General features: G+C 36.8%; 2 protein-coding genes across 5 annotated transcripts in view; one reads left to right on the forward strand and one right to left on the reverse strand.

The window, feature by feature from the left end:
• The first annotated feature begins 94 nt into the window (after window positions 1–94).
• LOC306858560 (uncharacterized protein) lies at window positions 95–4,875 on the forward strand. 4 transcript variants are annotated; one of them, XM_079399142.1, is made up of 11 exons: window positions 95–307; window positions 760–875; window positions 977–1,106; window positions 1,190–1,218; window positions 1,370–1,724; window positions 1,816–1,941; window positions 2,173–2,240; window positions 2,491–2,518; window positions 2,603–2,673; window positions 3,299–3,695; window positions 4,238–4,875. In XM_079399142.1, the coding sequence occupies exons 5-10, from the start codon at window positions 1,652–1,654 to the stop codon at window positions 3,437–3,439; spliced, it is 507 nt and encodes a 168-aa protein (XP_079255268.1). In that variant the 5' UTR covers window positions 95–307; window positions 760–875; window positions 977–1,106; window positions 1,190–1,218; window positions 1,370–1,651; the 3' UTR covers window positions 3,440–3,695; window positions 4,238–4,875. The 4 variants fall into 4 exon arrangements, with proteins under 4 accessions (XP_079255268.1, XP_079255269.1, XP_079255267.1 ...); XM_079399143.1 differs by lacking the exon at window positions 977–1,106 and having other exon boundaries at window positions 1,139–1,218; XM_079399141.1 differs by having other exon boundaries at window positions 95–875; window positions 977–1,218.
• A 2,028-nt stretch (window positions 4,876–6,903) lies between these two features.
• LOC306858561 (proton myo-inositol cotransporter-like) overlaps window positions 6,904–23,875 on the reverse strand; it is a gene marked incomplete at its 3' end in the record, with an annotated part of 76,123 nt that continues 59,151 nt past the window's right edge. The window contains exons 5-10 of the mRNA XM_079399145.1: window positions 13,410–13,573; window positions 12,896–13,016; window positions 8,295–8,420; window positions 7,874–7,992; window positions 7,555–7,707; window positions 6,904–7,130 (exon numbers count right to left, since the gene is read on the reverse strand). Of these exons, the coding sequence (XP_079255271.1) occupies window positions 6,904–7,130; window positions 7,555–7,707; window positions 7,874–7,992; window positions 8,295–8,420; window positions 12,896–13,016; window positions 13,410–13,573 (910 nt within the window). The remainder of the gene's footprint in view (window positions 7,131–7,554; window positions 7,708–7,873; window positions 7,993–8,294; window positions 8,421–12,895; window positions 13,017–13,409; window positions 13,574–23,875) is intronic.

Raw genomic sequence — 23,875 nt, forward strand, 5'->3', positions numbered from 1 at the left:
TCACATTATTAATCTATGGTGATTTAACAATTTATTCATTTTCTGAACTGAACAAAACAAACAAACAAACAAAAAAAAAAAAATGTATAACGTTAGCTGATGTGGGTTGAGAGACGTTACAGCTTCTGCTCGCGCAGCGCAGTTATCCTATTTATGATATGTTGCTGCTCTTAACGACCTAATATCATCATAACCTGATAAATTACAATTTTTACGCTGTCAGTATTTAGTTATCTGTAACGAAAGAGAGTTTAAGTTACCGCCTAACTTAAACTGAGGGCAACATGAAGTGTGTCGGAGGATCTAGGTTTGTGCTAACCTGCTAACTTTATTGAAACTTGCTAATAATAACTTACTTTATATCATTACTTGGCTGTAAAATTAACATTTCATGGAGGTCAAAGCAGATATGTCAAAATGACTTGATATAAATCATTAAGTTTAAATATGTATAATGGCGCCTTGTCTTAACTAACCAGGAGCAGGTAACGTTATATGAAGACACAACAAAACAGAGAGTAAGTATTTTTCACTCTCCAAACCATCTGTTTGAGGCTTTACACTCTCTTTAGTAACTAAGTTAGACATTCTTAATACATTTGAACGATAACTTTATTGTAAATACAAATATTAGCTACAGTTAAATGAATTGATAGGGATTAGACTGGGGTCACAGCTGGTTAGGTTTAGTGTGTTATTTTTATCTTAAACCTGTGCTCTTGTAATTATCTGCTCCAATTCGAGGCTTTTTTTCAAAAGCAAAGGATGAAAAGAAAGTCAGATATTGTGGACTCACTCAAAGGATACAACCCTGACAATATGGATCTGCTGACATTATTCAGTCAACCAGATTTCATCAAAGAAAGAGCAAACAGGTACAGTGATGGTGCACTTATAAATGAACACAACGCAAACATTCATTTATGGCCTTTTAATAAAGCTCATTTGTAGAATCATGTTATTATTTGTCTTCTAGACAAGCCAAAAACAAACCTTTTGACTGGTGTGAAAAGAACCAAAAGAGCTTTGAAAGAACCCTCAGAGTTACCAATGAGCCCTTGTTCTCCTTCAAACCTGAACCTAGTTAGCAGTCAGCCACAGTACTGGTATGTTTCAAAAGCTTTGTAATTCCTTCTAGGCTATATTTCCAAATGATGTCATCTACAGATATTGAGGGTTTTTTCAACAGTATTGATACGCCTGGTCAAGTTCACGCCGGTAAGAATGACTAAAATAGTCACTACAACAAAATCATTCACCAGTATTTTATTTAGTAACCACTGACATAAATTTTGCATTAATAGCATTTGTAGAATACTTATGTATGTATGTTTTTATCATGATTTAATAGTGGTTTCTTCATCCTTAGCTGTCTCCTTTGCTTGAATCGAACCTGTCTGATGCCAGTGGCTCAGAAAATCAACTGCGACCACCCTCAACATCTTCTGGGTCTTCAGATCCAATCCAACCCAAACCTGCATCACACATATCCTCTTCTCTGCCAATTCTGGAAAATCTTAACAATATGATGAATACTCCTCAGGTGTGATCATTTCAAATCCACAGTTTTTGCAACACAACTAAGTAACCCAAATTGTTACAGTTTATATCTATTTTCGGTTTGTGTCATTCTCTCAACCAACAAAGCCAGATGAAGCTCTCATGCAAGATGTGTCACACAACAGCTCAGCAGCTGGAAATCAGTTTGAGAGTACATTACCAAAGTGAGTACAATGATATTACTATATCCCAATGAAATATGCCAATAAAAGAGAATAGACATGGGTAAGTGCTTGTAACATGGAATTATCACAGTTTGTTGCAGCCCAGAGAGGGGAGTGCATTCAGAGGCCTCTGTTTTATATCCACTCAACCCTTTGAAGAGCCCTGAAGAACCGGAGGAGCCACTGTTCATAGATTTTATGAACTTAGATTATAAAGGTAATAATATACTGTAGCTTCTAGCACATAAGATAACACGATAAGATGATTGTATAAAAATACAAATGAAAGCCTGTAGAGTCAGAACTTTCCAGAAACAATATTATATGCAACTGATTGACTGACTCAATTAATATTTCCAAGGCTCCATTAGCACTCAGTCCAGAGTACAGTCAGTACTTTAATACATTGTATATTACAGATGTTCTTTATAATTTTCATTTCTTTTAGTGCTTGACTCAATGAATTCTTGTGACAGATCACAAAACATGGACAGTAATGTCCACCTCTCAACACAGGTATACGCTTGTGCACGAGTCTCGACACACACACACACACACACACACACACACACACACACACACACACACACACACACACAGTTTTGTTGGTAAAATTGCTAACTTTAGTATATTTATTGTTTACAAATACTACCCTCTTGTGGTTAAAAGCAACATAGACATAAGCTTCAGTAGATTTCTAATAAACTTGTTTTTAGATGCCAACTTGGCTTGTGTTTTGACCTTCTCATTTTTTTTTCTTCTTCAGGAATCTGTATGTACTGACAGCGACACATGTAAGTGTTCTGGTTAAAGTTATTTATAAAGTATCATTTTAATGGCGCTTACTCAGAACAAGAAGTTTTATTATGTTTCAGCAGGTGTTGATGGTAGCAGTGTCTTTGTCCATGTTGGTAAATCTCCAAGAGGAGTTCATCTCAGCTCAGATGACGTAAGGTCCTGTAATTTGAATAATCCTAATCACCGTAATAATGAAATTGTTTCTGTAATCTCTCCTAGTATACTGTATAGTGTGGGAAGAATGAACAAATCTAACATAATGAAAGTCTTCGGCTTTGTTCCTAAAAGCATTTCTGTGGATACATACAGTATTTCACCTCATTCACTGAAAGATTATTACATTTAGTGTTGATAAACACATTTTTCACTTTAAAATGTGATATATGATATTGATACATGATACATGGTATGATACACATACAGTATCATGTGAAAGAAATGAGAAATTGTTCTTTCTTTAAAAAAAAATACAATAAAATATTTTTTCATAGCTTTATGATCCCCTGAAATGTTCAAAATCAATGGAAAAAAACACTATCTATCTATCTATCTATCTATCTATCTATCTATCTATCTATCTATCTATCTATCTATCTATCTATCTATCTATCTATCTATCTATCTATCTATCTATCTATCTATCCATCCTGCCGACAAGAGGCAAAATCTAACTGTAATGTTCAAAGTGAGGTAAAATGCAGAGTTTGAGACAGTCTAAAACAAGTGAACTGTGGACAAAAACATGAGGGAAATCTGTTTGTTTTTCTCATCTGCAGACAGAAGCACAAAAGCGTGATGGAACTCTCCCAGTAACCTTGGAAACAGGGACACAAACAGGAGCTTTTTTTTTGCCGAGATGTCTCAGTTCAGTGCTCACTTATTCATCACAGCAACTCTGTCCCTTTCCCCTCTGCTAATCAGAAAACCAGTGCCTTCACCACAAGGTGGCAGTATTCAAATTTTAATCAGTTGCTAAATCCAACTACACATACTTTTCCAAAAAATGGGCACAAAAGAACAGGAAACATGCCCTCAGGGGCATCAGCAACAAACCAGCAGGCACAGAGACATCCAAAATCACAAATGGGTTTCTCCTTCCGCAAACTTCATAGTGAGAAGAGCATGAAAGGGATCTGACGTCAGCTTCGAAACATCCTTTCTGCAAAGCCTCAGGTATAAATAACTAACCCATTGTGAAACCTTACAGAACACATTTTCCAAATGTTTCTGATTAACATGGATCTTCTTAAAGGAATAGTTCACCCATTTGCTGTTCTTTTCAATACAAATAGGACAACAAAGCTTGACAAAATTAGTGTATACAACTGAAGTTGTACAATTTCCGAGTAGAAGTATATTTCAGCATTCAGCACATTGTGTTTGGTTACAATATGAGCAAAATTGGTGTTTGGTGTCACTGACGTCAAACCATGATGCATCAAAGACACATTAAACTGATCAAAAGTGACAGTATTTATAATGTTAAAAAGACATTTGTAATGTTACAATAAATGCTGTTATTTTTAATTTTCTATTACTGTTTGAATATAATGAATGCAGCCTTGGTGAGCATTAGTTATTTCTTTCAAAAACATGAACAAATCTTAATTTTCTTAGAATGTTTGCCTCATTTATGGGTGAACTATTCCCATTTCATACCATGATACTGGTTTAAAAACTGAAATAGTATGTTTATGTCCTTTTGTTTACTCCAGAACAGAAAAAAGAGGAAAGCAGGAAGAAAATAGACAAGTGTGACTACCCTCGGTTGGGAAATGTGGTGCGACACCCTGTCAAGGACGTCAGGCGTGCAGGAGAATTTGTGAAAGATGAAGAGATGAAGAACTTCACAGCAGAGAAAGGTGTGAACTGGGTTTCTACAGAAATAAAAAAAAAAACTTCAAGATGTTGCTGACATTGAAGCATAGAAAGGATTAGACAGTAAGCAGAATTACGTTTTGAAAAAATTGATTGTTACCTCAGTTCAGATTTGATGATAAACAATACCGTATGTTATATATCTTTATTATTATTATCTCCAAGTACATATTCAAGTTTTCAAAGTTCATATATTTAGTTTCATAGAATATAAATCTAGCAAAACATTTACAGCAACAGTAATCAAATACTGTACAACACAACATTTGTCCTCACTAGTTTCCATTAACAGTATAAACGCTGCTTCTTGTTTCACATACAAAAACAAAAAATACATCCATACACTTAAAACAGATGTGTTCATTGGTAATAACACAAATGGCTGTCAATGTTGGAGCACCTCCCAAGTACAATCTAAAATTCAAATACATCTGGTACACATGAAACTGCTCAATAAACCTCTAAATTACGTCATACATGTAGACTGAAACTCATTGACTTTTCTAACGTCTCTATTCAGACTCTAGTTGAAGCAATATGTTTTATGATAGAGATTCAATTGGTGTCTTAAAGGAATAGTTCATCCAAAAAATTTTTGTTGTCCTTTTTGGAGATTGGCTTCCCCTGGTTACATGCCTGTATTACATGTAAAAGGGCAGCTTGAATATTCTTCAGAACCTCTCCATTTATGACTAAAAATTCATGCATGTTTGGAACGACCAAGGTCCATTTGTGGGTGAACTATTCCTTTAAAATCTAAACACTGTGCCAATTTGATTTGTGCTTCTCTCAACCAAATTAAGTTTTATCCAATGGAATATATCAAATTACACATAATCATGTCTCTAAACAAAACACACAATACACAAGGCCTGATGTGCACAATTATTTATCACTGAACAGAGTGAAACCTTTAAACAGGAACTTGAGTCGACATTATTGGTTGCTTTCACAAGAGCCATCAACTTATTTTCGATAAAGCTACAACCACAACATAGAGATTTTCAGGTCGGTTTGGCACACCTTGCTGTGTATTTGTCTATTTGTATACTTACAAAGCAGCACAACAGAATATTGGATATTACAATGTACTTGTCAAAACGGTTACCCTACACTGTTCCATGGACAAGACCTATGCTATGACCTTTGTACACTAGGCTATAAGGAAGACAAATTAAAATGATAATAAAAAATAAAATGTAAACATTTAAAAGCAAATAATTAAAATGTTGATAACACTTTAGTATAGGGAGCAATTCTCACTATTAACTAGTTTCTTATTAGCATGACTATTATTAACATATTGTCTGTTTATTAGTACTTATAAAGCACATATTCTACATGACCATATTCTACATCCCTAATCATACCCTATACCTAAACTTAACAACTACCTTACTAATTATTATTAAGCAGCAAATTAGGAGTTTATTGAGGCAAACGTTGTAGTTTGTTAGTAGCGGAAATTGGACCTTAAAATAAAGTGTGACCAAAATTTTAAAAGAATCTTGAATCTTAAAAGAGTCTTAACACAATAATGATGTAAACTGTCAAAACTTAAGTCAAAATTGTGAAATATTTTAGAAGGCCACACTACACTATCACAGGGAACTCCAGAAAACTACATTTGACATTGTGTGTCAATAATCTTTAATCCTACAAACACGAAGGTTCAAATGACAAAATAAACTACTGTACTTCAAAAACTACACAGTGGTCGCATATTACAAACAAGCAATGTGATTTGCTACACATTTTCAAAGCCATTTTAATGAGTAGGCCAGAGGGACATGAAAATGACGTTTATTCACTTGTGTTTGATTTTTGTTAATATTTAGGGAGTTACTTCAAATCACTTAAAGCAGTTGGTTTGGATTATAGGTAGATTACTAATAAAAACTTTAGACACACTTAAATGCCAAAAGCGTGCAAAGCTGTAATATCGGCAATGGGTTGCTATTTGAAATATATAGAAAAATGTATTTGTTAAATATTTTTGATCTCTGCGTAATTCCGTTAATGATATTTCATATTTTAGTGACTTCACTATGAAAAATACTATTAACTGATGAGTCGGTGCGTCCAAACTTTTGACTGGTAGTGTAGCTTATATTTTTCTGTGTTATTTTCAAATATAAAATTTGCATTGAGTTCGCACTTAGACTTGACGTTAAGAAAAAAATACTATCCTTCTGCATATATATTATTGAATTTACAGCTAACATCTCATTTTACATAAATAAGCAGAGGATGTTCATCTGACAGTGGAGAAACGAGCCAGTAGATCTGCATGAACTGTGATGCAAAAATATACTGACGATATTATAAAAGCTGACTTGGCACTGCGTGTTTGTTTGTGTGTGCTCTACAACCCTGTTCTTGCCGTCGCGTTGAAGAGAGGCTCAACCTGACCGATACAGTGGGCGGACTTGGCGTCAGGGTTGAACGAGGCTCAATCGATACCTTCTCATCCCCGTTTACCAGCCTAGAGGTTTCACATGAGCTATTCGACATCTGACGCATCGTTGTCCGATAGGTGGTAGTTTGACCCTTTCACTCGGATGTATTCCACCTGCCGATCCTCATCAGAATCCGAGATCCCACATGAGCAGAGCCGGTTTTCAAACAAGGACTCAATCTCTTCTAGCCGCCGTCCTTTAGTCTCGGGCAGGCAGCCATAAATGAAAAAGAAGCCAGTTAGGGCCAAACTGGAATACAGGAAAAATACACCTGGGAATTGACAAAGAGATACTGGTTAATAAATGGGTATAATTTTAATAATAGGTCAAATTAACAAAACTATTCAAGACTCAAATATATTATTTTTTCCCCCCTACTCGCCTAGTCAGAATTGTGAATGTCAGCGGGACAAAAAGTTATAAAAGTTGGTTTAAGTGCAAAGCAAGTTATTATTTTTCAGTAATGTGCAGTGATAATCTGTGAACAGCAAATTCAGGAAAGTGTATTTAGAATATTAATTTGCACAGGGAGTTGTTGACTTCCAGAGGAAAGTAATATTGAGTCATAGACATAATTAGTTCTACAATGTCGTTATGTGCAGTATACTCTTGATGTTGAGAGATCAAATACCATATTGATCCTGACAAAAAGGTCATGTTCATGACTGCTGTCGCTCCACTAATTAGAGCATTACCATAGTAAGTCAGATACTGGGCCATGTGGAGGAACGTTAGAGACACCAGCACATTGAAGGTCCAGTTTACTCCGGCCGAACAAGCATTGCCTGTGCTTCTGGCCCAAAGAGGGTAGATTTCAGAATTAACTGTCCATGGCATCGGTCCCATTCCTGTCAAGAGGTGAAAGTGTTTTAAATTGCCATGAATATACAGTGTTATAGGTATAATTCCCTCAGAGCAACCTCTGGTTATGTCTTGCTGAGTGGCACAATGGTGATGGATTGCACTGCTATGATATTTTGTTTTATTAATTACAAACAGTTATGATCATCTTACCTGGGGCAAAAAATGCGAGATAGAGCACTAGTCCCAGGAGCACAACCCATGAATAAGAAGTTGGGCAAAAATTATAAGACCATATACCACTATCTGGCAAATGTGTGGAGTTGGAGCATCTGTTAGAGTTGAAACAAACACACAATGAAATTTATAAGGTAAATGAATAAATATCAAAATGTTTACCATATTTAAATTTTGGAAAAAAAACAACATTAAATTAAAAAGCACCACAGGATCAATCACATCTACTATCGTACAGTAATGCCACAATTAACAAGTTTGAGATTTTACATTTGGCAAGTATTGCATAACTTTGTAATGTACTGTAGAATGAATAAAAACACATAATATGCCCAAATATACACAGAACAGCTCAAGTGCTTGCGCATACAGAGTCTCTGTTTCAGTGGTGACTCACTTGCCCCACGCTGCTCTCTCAGTGGAGGCCGGATTGACGGGCACACAGGAGGAGGCAAACACAGCAGTGCTGTTTTCCTGATAACAGTAACCACAGCTAGGGTCCAACATACAGGGCTCGCATGACCTGAAACACAAAGTAATGTAAGAGCATGACAAATTACTTAAAAACTAAAACCCAACCAACTGACCTTGAATTCTTCTTAAGTCAACGTATATCAAAATGGACTATATGTACAGTTTTAATACATATTTCTAGAATTCCTTATATGCATGACTCACCATTGCACATTATTCTAAACCAGGGGTCATCAAACTTGATTCTGGAGGGCCAGTGTCCTGCAGAGTTTAGCTCCAATTTGCCTCAACACACCTGCTTGGAAGTTTCAAGCATACCTAGTAAGACCTTGAGTAGCTGTTTCAGGTGTGTTTGATTAGGGTTGGAGCTAAACTGTGCAGGATACCGGCCCTCCAGGACCGAACTTGGTGACCCCTGTTCTAAACAAACAAACAAAAAAAAGTTAATTGCATTCATAATCTTTCATTAAAACATAATAATTTGCTCCACACTCTGGAACAACTTTCATTTTCGTCAAACCACCTGTCATATTTTCACAGTTCAATCAACTGATGGATAACATTGCAGTAAGTCCCACTGTGCAATCTTTCTTAATAATCATATTTCGCTCAGAAATACATTAAGCAACTTACGGAAATAAAATCTTCCGGTCAGCACACCAGTAGACCTACTGGAAGCCATTTTAGAGGGCTCTGGCAGTGCTCCCCCTGTTCTTCCTTGCACAATAGAGCAGATACTGGTCCTACTACTGGGTTGTTGGCCTTCTATGGCCCTGTCCAGCTCTGCTTGTGTAACGGCCTGTCTCTCAGTATCTCCTCCGTGCTCTTGAAACTGTGCAGGGAGTCACACCAAACTTCCTCTGATTTCCTCTGCCTCATTGCACAATAGTGACAAGAACCCTAACAAAACCCCAAACGAGGGACAAATCCGCCAGGAAAAAAGAGCCGCCACCTGCAAGCCATTACCTTTTGGGTGGTTGTCTTGTTGTTACCTCTCTAGTGCAACTTGTCACTTTCATTTGCACCAAAGCAGGTTTCACTTATGCTTCCTAACTGGTCAGATTGATATCCCTGAAGCTTAAAGGGTTAGTTCACCCAAATATGAAAATTAGCCTGTGTTTTACTCACCCTTGAGGCATCCTAGGTGTATATGACTTTCTTCTTTCAGATGAATCCAATTGGAGTTATATTAAAAATTGTCTTGGCTATTGCAAGCGTAATCATTGCAGTCGGCGGGTGTTTCTGTTGAACAGTCCACAAGACATCAAATAAAGCGCGCACATCCATAATAAAACATGCTTCACATGGCTCTGGGGAGGGGGGGGGGGGGTGAATAAAGTCCTCCTGTAGCGAATCCATGCGTTTTTTTTAAGAAAAATATCCATATTTCAAATGTAATAAACACTTTTCACTCACTTTCGGTATCTGTGGTACGCGGAAGCCATTCCGGCAGATGACATAGGACGCCGGCGTTGCGTGATTAGTGATGAACGCAGAGAGAACAAAACAAAACGCCGGTCACGAATTAAAAGTACAAACCGAGGATTTGTAAAGAAAAATGATATATATATTTGATATAAGCCAAGAGGAGACTGGATTTTCTTTGCTAAAGTAAGGCAACTTTTCTTCCTTTGCTACTGTAAACAAACTTGTGAGACTAGCATATCTCAGAGGCACGCGCTGCGCATATGTTCTACATCATTCACCAGAACGGCTTCCGCGTACGACAGATAGTGGAAGTGAGAAAAAAAGTGTTCATTACATTTGAAATATGGATATTTTTCTTACAAAAACGCATGGTTTCGCTACAGGAGGCCTTTATTCACCCCCCGGAGCCGTGGGAGGCATGTTTTATTAAGGATGTGCACACTTTATTTGATGTCTTGTGGACTGTTGAACAGAAACACCTGCCCACTGCAATGATAACGCTTGCAATGAATTTTTAATATAACTCAGATTGGATTCGCCTGAAAGAAGAAAGTCATAAAAAGCTAGGATGCCTCGAGGGTGAGTAAAATACAGGCTAATTTGAATTTTTGGGTGAACTAACCCTTTAACTGACTTGGTGTTATGCTGTGATGAATAAGTGTTCCCTGAACAGGGCATTACAATTTTAAATATCTATTTTCTTTTTATTATAATTTTAAAATATACTTTATTCCAGTGATGGCAAAATCTTCATTGCCACGTGATCCTTCAGCAATCATTCTAATATTTTATGATTATACACGACTTCTGTGTTATGTTAGCTTTAAACTGTGTGCATGACTTGCTCAGAAATATGCATGATTATGAATCACAACCATGATCCCATTAACATATACATCAACATGTAGTCAGTATTCATCTTTAGAAGTCTTGGTCAATGGGTCTTGCATGGCAGTTACAGTGAGTCCATTAAACACTGTATTCCATTATCTAAGGATGTTGAAAGGGCTTTGTGCAGTCTATGCACAAATTGGTTTGCTGCCGTGATGACAGTGCAGTCTTTACGCATCCATTAGCAGGAAAATAAATATGCTTTGTTTTGGTGGTGTGTATGATGAACTGGATGACGGTGTAAGAGTGAATTCGGATTGAGAGAGAGGCCACGCTCTGTCAGACTGGGAGGGGGGTGTCATTGTTATGAGGTTACACAATTCAGACACTCTATTACTGTGACATTAAGGAACAGCGAGCAGCTTGGACCCCCTAACACACACGGTTATTGCTGCAGCATACACACCAACAGAGCCAAACATAAAATTGATTTTCACTTAGGTTGGAGACCAATAAGTTTGACTAAAGCAAGAGGAACCCATTAGAAATGGTATAATTTCATAATTAGAGTGCTGATATAGACACTAGCAACAGATTAAAGTCAACCTGAAATGCCATTTGCTAACCATTTTACTTCCAGAATGTGATGTATTTCAGAGTGAAACGATTAAAATGACAAAAATGCAGGTTGTGACATGATTTTATCCTTCTGTGGTGATTCTATTACAATTATTTAATTTTTCTTTTTAATTTATTTTCTTTTTTTTCTAAAAAAAACTGCTTCGCTATTTAAAATCTATATAAAAAAAGCTATTTAAAAATATTTAATCCACCAAATTAAAGTCATGTGGGGTGACCAGAAATGTGAACCAACAAGCAGAAAACAAAACAAAAAGCAAGAATACCCACAGATGAACATGCAGACCCTTATGACTATGTGTCAAAGTCAATACATTTCTTAAAATGTCAGATTTTACCTTTTCATTACAAGGCTAGATTTGTTTTTATGCAGAACAAGGAGTTGTTTATATGTATACATATTGGGGGTCCCTAGATTGGCCTAGAGACTATGGGGTGTCTGGGTCTGTAAAACATTTAAACCCCTGCTTTACAACATGTGGTCTGGGGTGCTTCTATTAGGGAGCCTAGGACCCTGATAGTTTCTTCTCTTGTCTGATAAAGATGATAGATGTAGATGATATTGCCCCTGAAATAAACCTGGGTCAATTATACTGACAGGTGGTGCTGATGATATACAATAGATGATGTGGAGACTGATAGTACTCATAAAGTCCTCAAATAACAATTGAATTCCACAGTGTTCCTATAACCTCTGAGTGTCAATGTGCATCTCATTTTCAGGCATCTCTTGATATTCACTTTATTCCAGTAGGAATTCCCCAGATCACTATAACAGCGGTTCTCAAACTTTTTCATGCTAAGACCTGCCTAGGGAGGTAAAATATAGGTATAATCCATCAGTTTGAAATACATTTTCTCACTGTCATACTATTACACCGGATAGGCCTTCTTATCAGTTTCATTACTGTAAGGCAGATAAACAGAATAAGGACATGATGAGTTCATTTAGTGAAGGAGTCTTTTTGAATGATTCATTAAAAGAACAGCTGCATAAGAGCAATTTGTCCGTAAATTGGACTACATTGGTCATGCTGTATGTTATTTTTTGCATGCAGCCCTTGAGGAGTTCTTGTGGTGTGTAACATGAGAAAAATGTATAATTAAAGTTACATCTACCAACAAACTTTCGAGAACTTCTCATATATTTCATATTTAGACAAGAACATCACCGTTCTTTCCGCAGCCAATTTATTTCTACTCCAGTTCACAGTTTGAAAAGTGCCGCAAATACTCTTAGTAATCTACTCTACCAAGAGTTGTCACTCTTCAAAATTTTCATACAGTCATACAGTATAGAATGTCATGATGATAACAGAATATTAGTTTTTAGGTGAACTTAGTCTATTGGTCCACCAACTTCTGCAAAAAAGCAATGCTGATCAAGACTACATCAACTGACTGACAGAGGAAATCTTGCACATTTAGGAACTCATGCGTGCTCTGGGGGACTGTCTCTTCAGTCACTTTTGATATGTGCTAAATGACAAGACACCAAATAACAAGACAGCTGTCACTATATGGCAACTGAGTTTACTATATCCTATATAGTGTACTCATGAATTATTTATATTGCCATTGGCGAGAAGCTCTAGAAGATAAACCTGCCCATTAAATCATACTCACAGATGTGTTGTGCAGCTGGAGTTGGGTGTCGTGGGGTCCGTCAGATGTAGTGTAACAGGAGGAGAATGCTGGGCTGACAGGAGGAAACCAACAGATAGGATACACAGACTCAAAACAGTACCTGTACAGAAAGAATCAAAAATCCATATGTATAAAACAGATATATTTCGGCATATCTCAAAATGTTCAGAATAGCATTTCAAATAACAAAAAAGTAGTAGAAACTTGGGCAAGTTGTCATACAGGGAAGTTGCAACAAGGACTATATTTACCAAACCAGTTTTTGAGTCCAAGGTACAATTTAAGTTTGCATGGTGGTAATATTTTTTTTTATTTTCATTTTGAACAATATCTGCTGGTCAAAACAATTGTTTCATGTTTGTATATTACAAATATATGAACTTGCCCCAGTCTCCCCTAACTAGTGATTTAAAAAGGCACCCAAATGTTACCCAAAATAAATTTGGAATGTGCTGGAATATATTCTGCTTCTTCAAGTATGTAAGAATCTTACCAAAGATGCTTCCCAATGTAAGTCTGCGCCTGCCCACCCTTTCAACCAACCAAACGCCCAGCAGAGTAAACATGAAATTTGTGAATGCTGTTACAGTCACTAGCCAGATGGCCAACTTGTCATCACGTACTCCAGACATCTGCAGAATGGTGGCGCTGTAGTACCTATAAACAGAGTGCAAAGGAAACGTATAAACTTCCTGGTGCTTTTCAAGCCCTTTTTTGTACTGTAGGTTACATGTCAGGTTACTTTTTATGGATAGATTCCGTTCTGACTGAAAAGCAAGTATACAACCACATTGCATTCTCTGTATTATTCCTTACTAATTATGAAAGTATGTTAGTATGCATTTTTGAACAGAGTCAGACACTTTAGTTGCTGCTTTATCTCTGACTGATCCAGCCAATCAGTGCCACTTCGTCCACATATCATCCAATGAGATTGTGGCCTTGCCACTCAACTACTTTCTGGCTGATGTCACCTCAACCTTTTCAATTAAAATTGCCTCCTTTTTGAATCAAGCATACTTACAGGGCTTTGAATGCATCAAATAATCCTTTTCAGTGAGCAGGGGTCAAAATTATTATTTTTTTCACTCAAGCTATTCATTCTAAATCAGCAGGAGTTGTGCATTAATGTGCTTTAAATCCTTCGTTACTATTACAAACATACAATATACTGTCATTCTATACAGTAATTAAGCATGTACTCGGAAACAGACTCACACTTGTCTGACATCAGCACTTGAACGCCGCATAATGGATGTGAGGTTAAGCGAGAGAGCGACACTCGAGCAAAAGCATTTTTCTCCACACAAAAGAGTGAAGCGGGAAAACATTCATTAACCCAAAGAAAAATGCCATCTTCCTGCTCTCTCTCTCTCACACATTCATAAGGGATTTGCATTATTATATGCTGCCATAGTCTTGCATGCCGGCTTATACAGAATTAACTCATCCAAGGATTAAAATTCTTTCACTTACTCACCTTCATGTCATTCCAAACTTACATGATTTTCTTTCAGAATTTTCACCCTTCTCTTTTCCACACAATACAAAATGAATGTTGACCAGTGGACTGGCCAAGCTCCAAAAAAAAAAAAACGTCAGTGATTTCAAATTAGATTTGGTCTCAATCATTCAAGAGATGTCAAATTCTAATATGTGCATATTTAAATCACATTAATGAGATTTGACAGTAACAGTGGATGGGAAATTTGTAAGTGAATATCAAATTCTGTTCCTCACACAATGTTATTGTAGGCTATACAAAACTGAAGAAGAATATATTGTGCAAGTAATGGAGTATCATTTGAACAGGGAGCTGAACTCAGACATCTTTAGGTTTCAACGCCATAGAGAAACATTGGAACAGTCGACGCTTTCCTCGAATTGATGGTGTTTATGCTATAAAAATGGAAAAACTATGTGCCTGTGGTACTTGTCACACTGATTTCACGTACCCCGAGCAGATAGGTAATAGAATTTATTTTATTATATTTCCTAAACCCAAACAAAACAGAGCAAAATTCTCTCAAAAACGTTTTTGCTTCAAATAAAATGTTGCAATTCACTTAGCTGGTTGGCTTAGTTCATGGCTTATAATGCTTTTACAAAGACTTTTTAAAATCTCTATGGGGCAAAAAATGAATGGAAAATACTTCTCAAACCAGCTAAATTAATACAGTATGTGGTGCCTGGGTTTCATTTCAGACATCTTGACAACTTATTGTTACCTGATCCAATTAATGCAAGAATGCATGCTAAGTATGTACAACTAAACCAAATACACTGAATACAGCTGATGAATTCCACAGAAATCGTGTGGTTTTTCAGTACAAGTAATCTCAGTGGAAAGTCTGGATGTCCAGTGTTACTTCTGCTATTACTAAAGAGATTTTAACAAGAGATACAGAGATTTTGTGATTAAAAAAGAAAAGAAACAATGCATTCAATCTACCCGCTGAGACACACTCAGTGTGTAGAAATTACATGCTCTGCTCAGAAAGTGCTGATAAGAAGAGCTGCTGTGAAATCACATATTTGGGGTCTCTATTGTTTGGTCTACTGTGTCAGTTTTAAACTAGAAACAATGTTTAATTAGGCAGAGATCCAGGACAGACGGTGTCTGTGTTCGAATTCAACAAAGAGACTTCAAAACTGTTAGGTTTCCTGAAGGAAAGGTTGCTAAGCATTGCTTTTTTATATTTTGTGACAGCTGAAATCTGGCATGTGAAGTGTGAAAAAACGAATGAGTACTCTGTTTGGTTGCTCCAACAAATATAACCATAACCAACAAGCACTAAAGTAAAACAAAATGCAAAATTGCATCCACGCCATAAGTTGTTCTAAGTAGCATTTGGCATATTTATTAGCATGACTCCCAAAAAGGGTGGTTCCGTCGTCTTGTTTAAGATGGTCTCCCAGTTTGGTCAAGTGGACAGTTACCTCAAACCTCTTCAAAACCAACCATAGATTTTAAAATGCTCATAATCAGATTACAGTTACTTTTTATGGATTACATAATTACAAACTGTTCACACAATGGCAGTAAATTATTCATAATTTATTGATTCTGCCTAATTCTTCCTATTTTTAGATTTTCCTCTCTAAAAATCCTATTGTGTCATTGCATTTAGCTGTGACTATAAACAGGCAAACAAATAAAATATTTATATTTTTAGTGTTCAAGTATTAAAATTTAATTTAAATAATTTAAATAATTGTTATCTTAATCTTAATCTAGCATTATCCTAGATTACAATGCTAAATACAATTTTCATCATGTCATTTATAATCAGTATAATTTGTAAGGCTAATCTGCCCAGCTCTGGTTATCACATTTCTAAATCATTTACCACATGAATTTCGTGAAAACCAGTCACATTTCATATCAAAGAAAAAAAAAACACCCTCACTGGAAAATACTTTGCTGTCAATTATTGATTATGCTTTTTCCTTCTTCTTGCATTATTGACACCAATATGTCAAAATTATTATTTTTTTTTACTGTAAATTGTTAAAAAGATTGAGAAATTACATAGATCTAATTATTTCCATTAATGTAGCCGTTCAAAACACGTCAAAGGGTCTCAGCTGTGAGACATTGAGCATTTAACCAACTTATTAAAAAAGGTCATTTTGGCAGCTAATGCTAATTTAAAGGGAATTAATTCCCACTTTCATGAAAACTGGACTACCGTTGAGCTTTTTGATGACTTTCACAGATCCATTGTGTGTGCCTGCAGACCCAGGCCTTTGTATCATGTTTGCCTAGTAGTCCCTTGTGTGTACGTGTTTAAAAGGGCTCTGTCTTGATCCTTAAAAGCATCCTGGCTCCGTTCCAATGAGTTGATGAAAATTGGAAGCCTTTGGTTGCCCTCATGAAGGGTCTACTTGGAAAAAAACTAATTCCCTAATTGTCTCTTCTATTGGCCACAAACACGCTGGATAAAAACCCTGATAAAAGAAACGGGGTACAGTATCGTAGTTCAATGATAGAGAGATGAGGTATTGTTTGTGGTAAAAGTGGTGTCGAAGGTCAGCAAATGAGAAGAATGAAGCCTGAGCTGCTGCTGAGTGTTCACTACAGGGGTAGATAATAGATGTCTTATTCCTTGCACACCATGGCAATTGCTTTCTTTCCCTGTTTCATAATACAGTGGTTCTGGCAGTGGGTCCGCGACCCCTGTGGATTTGTTCAGATAATCTCAGGTGCAGATCTATAGGTATTCAAGTGGCTAACACCACCTTCTGCCCTTGAATAATGTTAGTATCAATAAATGCAAGATAAGGACACCAAATACCATATGCATTTGTAGCCTGTCTTTAAACTACAAGTGAGCAAAGTGTGCCAAATATTTAGCTCCGCCCATTCCCATAAAGCACCATAAACGACGTAATCAAGTTGGTTTACCTACTATAAAAACATTTATCACGAATCATGATCATTTTAACAAGATCAGTCCATCACGACCAGCTAAATTACTAGCTGTCTAGTTATCAACCAAAATAGAAACCAAAACCCGTTTCTTGACTTTTATAGCTTAACTATCGGCATCAACTGGATTGTTGATGCCGATAGTTAAAAGATTCTCAGTGAATCGGAAAAATAGAAAAACAAGACAGATTGACCTTCATAATTATGCAAGCAATAACGCAGTCACGGCTTTGTGTTATCTACAGTGCTGTTTAACCTTCCTACAAACGCCTCGGCACACGAATGAAAGATTTTGTTAAACACGAAATGGCAAAAGCCGTGGACTCATGCCAAGGTGTGAGATGGATTCTCTGAAAATAGAAACTGTTTGAAGAGCACTCGGGCATAACCCTGCATGGCATATTCACCCCAGACTTCTCGATGTGAGTCAAGGAATCAACAGAGATGTCAGATGGCGAGCGAGGGATGGAGGGAGGGATCCGATGGGGATAGAAGAGGTAATTGCTGAGTGTTTGGATGAGATAAAGACTGGTGTGGTCGATGTCTAGACTGGATCTCATTTGAAAGGGCCACGTCAAGAGGATTCAAAATTTTTGATCTTTTGAGAAAAATCTTGACTCACAGGAAAACCTACAGTCACTTTTAGAACTCAAGACTTCTCGTTGTAGATCTGAAACTAAGCTGGAACATGGACATCTTTCTGATGTCAGAAATATGAATACATTTGAACACAGATGTGGATGAAACATTGTACTAAAATACTCTAAAAATTACTCTTATGAGCCACTTTTTCACATTTACATGTATTAATTTAGTTTTCACCCAAAGTGACTTCTGACTAGGGATGAGTATCGTTAAGGTTTTAACGGTATTACTACTCTCATCGATACTGCTTATCGATCCGGTACTTTAACAGTATTCTTATCGGTACTTTTTGTTTTACTTTGTTTCTTTGTTCATATTGTTACTGTATCTTATCTTATGTATATAAAACACTAAAAATGCCTGCACTTCATCAATTTGTAAATGCACCAGTGTGCAGGTATTTTTAGTGTTTTATATACATAAGATAAGATACAGTAACAACATGAACAAAGAAACAAAGTAAAACAAACTGACAAATACAATAAAACAAACACACAAACGAAATTAAATAAACAGTGCTTTCATTTTTCCATGAAGGTCTACTAATATTAATGTTCAGGTAAGTAATAGTTACAAAAGTAATCAAATGTAAATGAGCACTGCATAGTTTTCACTGTATGTACTGATAGATTAATGTTTATTAAAGCTATAACGTTGTTCAGATTAAGAGCTGTGGGTGATTTTCTCTTTGCATTTTGTTCTTTGATTAACATTGATGGCTCAAGCTCCAGTCTGACACTTTAAGACAATATACTGACACGCATCGGATTTTCTCCCAACTGTTCTCGTCCACTTAAAACAAAAGTGAAGACTCTCATAACCGGCCATTTTGACACATTGTGTGTGTATTTTTTGGCATATTTTTGTGTGTTATTTCGACGCGCCCGAAGCTCAAAGTGTACTTTTGCTTGTCCGTTTTGGAGCACGCCGCCGCGCAGGCACACGCGCGCACACACATTTCAGCCTGGGGAACAGCAGATTGTACTGTCAACGTTTTACTATCAAATATGTCCTGCAATGTAGCAACAGTAAAGACGGCATTTTATAACAATCACTGATTGAGCTGATTCAGATGTTAAGTTTTGGTTCGGAGAAACGAATCCGCGCCGCTATGAAGGGAAGGGAGTTGTGAAGAAATGCGGCTATAATCCTTGGAAGCCAAAATCGAAAAAAAAAAAATACTTAGCTTAATATAACAGCCACAGGAAAGTGTGAGCAGATGTTTGAATAGTTGGTTCTCTCTTCTATCATAATTAAACAGGACTTTCATGTTGCGTGTGTTGAAGCTCCTCCGCGTGAGCGCGATCTGGCTTCTGAATTGCGCATAGCAAAAATGCATCATAGACAAATGTTTGAATATTATTGCACATAAAAACAGCTGGCGACATTATATATATATATATATATATATAGAGAGAGAGAGAGAGAGGGAGAGAGAGAGAGAGAGCAACAATAAATGTATGTGTGTTTTCTTAATTTCTCCAATACCGACAGAAGTACCGATAACGTCAGAGCTTATCGATACTCCGGTCTTTCATAATTTAGCCCCGAGACCGATTTAATACTGAGTTTCGGTACCCATCCCTACTTCTGACTGCTGGTTTGAGCTGGTTTAAGCTGGTTGTTATATGGTCATGAGCTGGTCTGAGCTGGTCATGTTCTGGTCCTAAGCAGCTAGCTCCTGCTCAGGACCAGCACATGATCAACTAAGAACCAGCAGGCATGCTTCAAAACATACCTAACCAGCATATGCTGTTTTTTTCAACAAGGTGAATCACAAACACTTAAAAATCCTTTACAGCATATTCTGAATTAATCTGACTTGTTTACTGAACCGAATATAATTCATTTCGCCATGTATGCCTCAGTGGGCCAAAAACGAATTATGATGATTGTTTTATTTTGTTCCAAAGACACATATGACATAAGTCTTCAGTGGAATGTTGAATGAATCGTTAAGAAGTTTCATAAATAAGGGAAATCACTAAATGTCTTACGATGTCCATCCTTAAAAAAACAACAACAACAAAATGTTTCAGCAAACTTCACTCGTTATTTTGAAAGTTCGTAAGTAGGGTTGTGCCGATTGACAACGGTATCGTGTACCGACGATAGTCAGATATTGCCTGTGGCTAATGATTTTGCTGATAGCAATTATTATTATTATTAGGCTAGTAATACTTTCTAATATTAGGGCTTATTTGTTCCATTATATTTATTTTCCCACATGTTTACAGTGTTACGTATTATATATTATATGCGATGTATAAGAGATTTATTCATCATACAGTGTAGATAGCTGCACTGATTGTAATGGGAGTGTTTCTTGTTTTTTATATATACTTGCACTGGAAAGACAATGTTATTTGGTAATGTAATTGTTCTTTGCTCGTTTTTTGAATAACTGAGGAAATGTAAGCATTATAATTAGTAACTAACGATGTTTCTATTAAATTATCATGTTAAATACACATTCAGTCATATTACAAACATTAGGCTGCTTTTAGACTTACGCTGGAGTTGGTTCACTTTCCGGCACTGAAACTAAGTATTATTTGTTACATTTATATAGCGCTTTTCTGGGTGCTCAAAGCACTTTACAAGGAAGTGGGGGAATCTCCTCATCTACCATCAATGTGCAGCATCCACCTGGATGATGCGACAGTAGCCATAGTGCGCCAGAATGCCCACCACACACCAGCTTATTGGTGGAGAGGAGATAAGAGTGATGCAGCCAATCAGTGTATGGGGATGATTAGGAGGCCATGATGGTCAGAGGCCAATGGGCAAATTTGGCCAGGATGCCGGGGTTACACCCCTACTCTTTTTCGAAGTAAATAAATAATTAATTTAGCACGGTAATATTGTGAAGTGAAGTGTGGACACACACACAGCAGTGAACACACACCCGTCGCAGTTGGCAGCCAATGATGCAGCGCCCAGGGAGCAGTTGCATTGAGATGCCTTTCTCAAGGGTCTCACTTCAGTCGTGGTAATGAAGGTCCGACTCTCTATCCATTAGGCCACAACTGCCCATTATCCATTAGGCCACGACTGTGTATCGGTGATCTACAGGCTGAAAATAGGATGATATGAAAATTGAGCATATCACCCAACACTATTCGTAAGATAAACTTACTGTTAGTATGCAAAGGCACAATGTTAGTATGCAGCTGCTCTCTTTGCAAAGTTGTTTATCTGCAATATTTCACAATTGTGTCTCTCTATAAACGCACCTCTCTAATGGACTGGTCAGTTGTCGGAAAACTAGGCCTAGTTGATTAGTTGACCATACTGGCATATTTCCAATTGGAGCAGCTCATTTCATAAATCATGCACTTTGAAAACAAGCTGTTATTAAAGAAAGAGCAATATAAACTACTGCAAAATCTAAAAGTGAATTTTGTATGAACAACAAATGTTGTACAAAAACGTTAGCCAATCATGGCAGAGGTAAATTGGATATATAAGTCTTAAAGGTACAGCAGCAAAAAAAGTAAATCAAAACTAAATTAGTTTTGTCACAGAACAAAACCTTCAAATGCAACAAAATATATATGACTCGTTTAAGAAGATTTGTAAGAGTCATTAAATGTCTTACGATGTCCATTCTCATTTGTGAGATAAATACAATTTCCAGTGTTAGGAAGTAGTGAATGCCGGATCATTTCTGATTTTAACAGTTTGAGGTACACAAATGCAAAACATCCAAACACAAAAACAATATGTGACCCTGGACCACAAAACCAGTCTTAAGTCGCTGGGGTATATTTGTAACAATAGCCAAAAATACATTGTATGGGTCAAAATGATATATTTTACTTTTCTGCCAAAAATCATTAGGATATTGATCATGTTCTATTAAGATAGTTTGTAAATTTCCTACCGTAAATATATTAAAACGTATTTTTTGAGAAGTATATGCATTGCTATGAACTTCATTTAGACAGCTTTAAAGGCAAAGATTTTTTTTGCTCCCTCAGATTCCAGATATTCAAATAGTTGTATCTCAGCCAAATATTGTCCTAACAAATCTTACATCAACGGAAAGCTTATTTCTTCAGCTTTCAAATGATGTATGAATCTCAGTTTCAAAAAAATGAAATTGTTTTGTGGTCCTCGTTCACATATATGATTCATTTGAGTCTTGTTTGAGTAACTAGAATCAATTTTATAAGAAGTCATCAGTGGTAAAACCCCCTACTATTCTGGAAATATGGAAGTGTACACAGGTGCCAGATACTAGACACTCTCAAATACAAAATGTTCTCTCGTAAGCGACTCCCGCTGGTCGGCAGACTGCCTCATTCACTCTAGCCGAAGGTACACACACCTCACACTGACATTTAAGTTATGAGGCTTTCTCAAAGGTCTTACTGCTGCCACACTCCACTGAGAGAAAAGTGAGAGTTCAACAGCCATTTGTCTCTCACACACATGCTAAGGCCTCAAAGGCAGCATTATAATGACTGAAAGCTCAACACTGACACTGGGTCGTGATTTCACAGAATGTCACGATTACTAGCTTTTGTATGTGTGTGATTAATTACAGTGGGTATAATCACACATCACCAGAAGGTTGGTGTCAGTCTTGTTTTAGAGCAACAACTATACCAAATACTGAACACTATACATACTACATACAACTAAAAAACTGACTTCATAAATATTCGGGGATCTTACCCGTAGTCCTGTGGGAAACGTTTTGACAGTTTATCAAGGGTTTTAGATCAGAGGTTCTCAACTCTGGCCCTCGAGCCTTGAGGTCTACTTTCCTGCAGATTTTAGCTCCAACCTTGATCAAACTCTATGCAGAAACTTTCTAATAATCCTGAAGACCTTGATGAGCTTGTACAGGTGTGTTTGATTAGGTTTGGAGCTAAACTCTGCAGGAAAGTGGACCTCGAGGGCCAGAGCTGAGAACCTTGCTGAGACTTGTTGCTCTCATCAATTTTGTTGTCTGGGTGCTTGTTGTCACTGCTCTACTCTCAGCTGAAGCTCGGCTCAGCTGTTGGCAATAAAGAGTCTCCTAAACCATGTCTTATGAATTGTGATAAAACTGGCTGGTGTTTTGGATGTGACTTCCTTTGACTGTGATTTACTGTGGTTTCATGCATTATTAATGGGCATCTGGAGAACAGAAAGAAACTATAGTTGTCAATCCTAAATCATAAATGTTGGCATTTCCTGGGGGCCTCATTTTAATATGCATTTGCTAGCATACAAAACAAAATACAAAATAAATGTAGAGTTTCTTGAATGTTTACATATATTTGGTGATGGACTGTATAGAAACCACATAAAAACCTCTAGGGTTTTAAGGTGGTTTTGATACAGTCCACCAATCTATGATATTAGTGTTTATGATTGAGTTATTGTAATTCAATGCAAAACAATTTCGGTAACATTTTATTTTAGGGTCTCTTAACTAGTTGCTTATTAGCATGTGTATTACTAGAATATTAGCCATTTATTAGCAGTAATTAAGCACATATTAATGCCTTGTTCTACATGACGTTATTCTACATCCCTAATCCTACCCAATACCTAAACTTAACAACTACCTTACTAACTATTAATAAGCAGCAAATTAGGAATTTATTGAGGGAAAAGTCGTAGTTTGCGTCATGGTATTCTCACGAACATGCGTCAAAAGCTGACACCGAAGAGAAGAAATTGTTTAATAAAGTCGTTATTTTTGTTTCCTTTGCGCACAAAAAGTATTCTCGTAGCTTCATAAAAGTAAGGCTGAACCACTGATGTCACACAGAATATTTTAATGATGTGCTTACTACCTTTCTGGGCCTTCAACATGGTAGTTCCCTTGCTGTCTATGCAGGGTCAGAAAGCTCTCAGATTTCATTAAAAAGATCCCTTAGGCA

The sequence above is a fragment of the Barbus barbus genome (genome assembly GCF_936440315.1).
Source record: "Barbus barbus genome assembly, chromosome: 39".
Taxonomy (NCBI): domain Eukaryota; kingdom Metazoa; phylum Chordata; class Actinopteri; order Cypriniformes; family Cyprinidae; genus Barbus; species Barbus barbus.

What these genes read in the sequence shown, in the direction of transcription:
- LOC306858560 (XM_079399141.1), top strand. Translation starts at nt 1,652, where the DNA reads ATGAAGCTCTCATGCAAGATGTGTCACACAACAGCTCAGCAGCTGGAA. An exon ending in ATGTACTGACAGCGACACAT is followed by an intron (nt 2,519 to 2,602) that starts GTAAGTGTTCTG and finishes ATGTTTCAGCAG; the next exon opens with GTGTTGATGGTAGCAGTGTC. An exon ending in TTCATCTCAGCTCAGATGAC is followed by an intron (nt 2,674 to 3,298) that starts GTAAGGTCCTGT and finishes TCTCATCTGCAG; the next exon opens with ACAGAAGCACAAAAGCGTGA.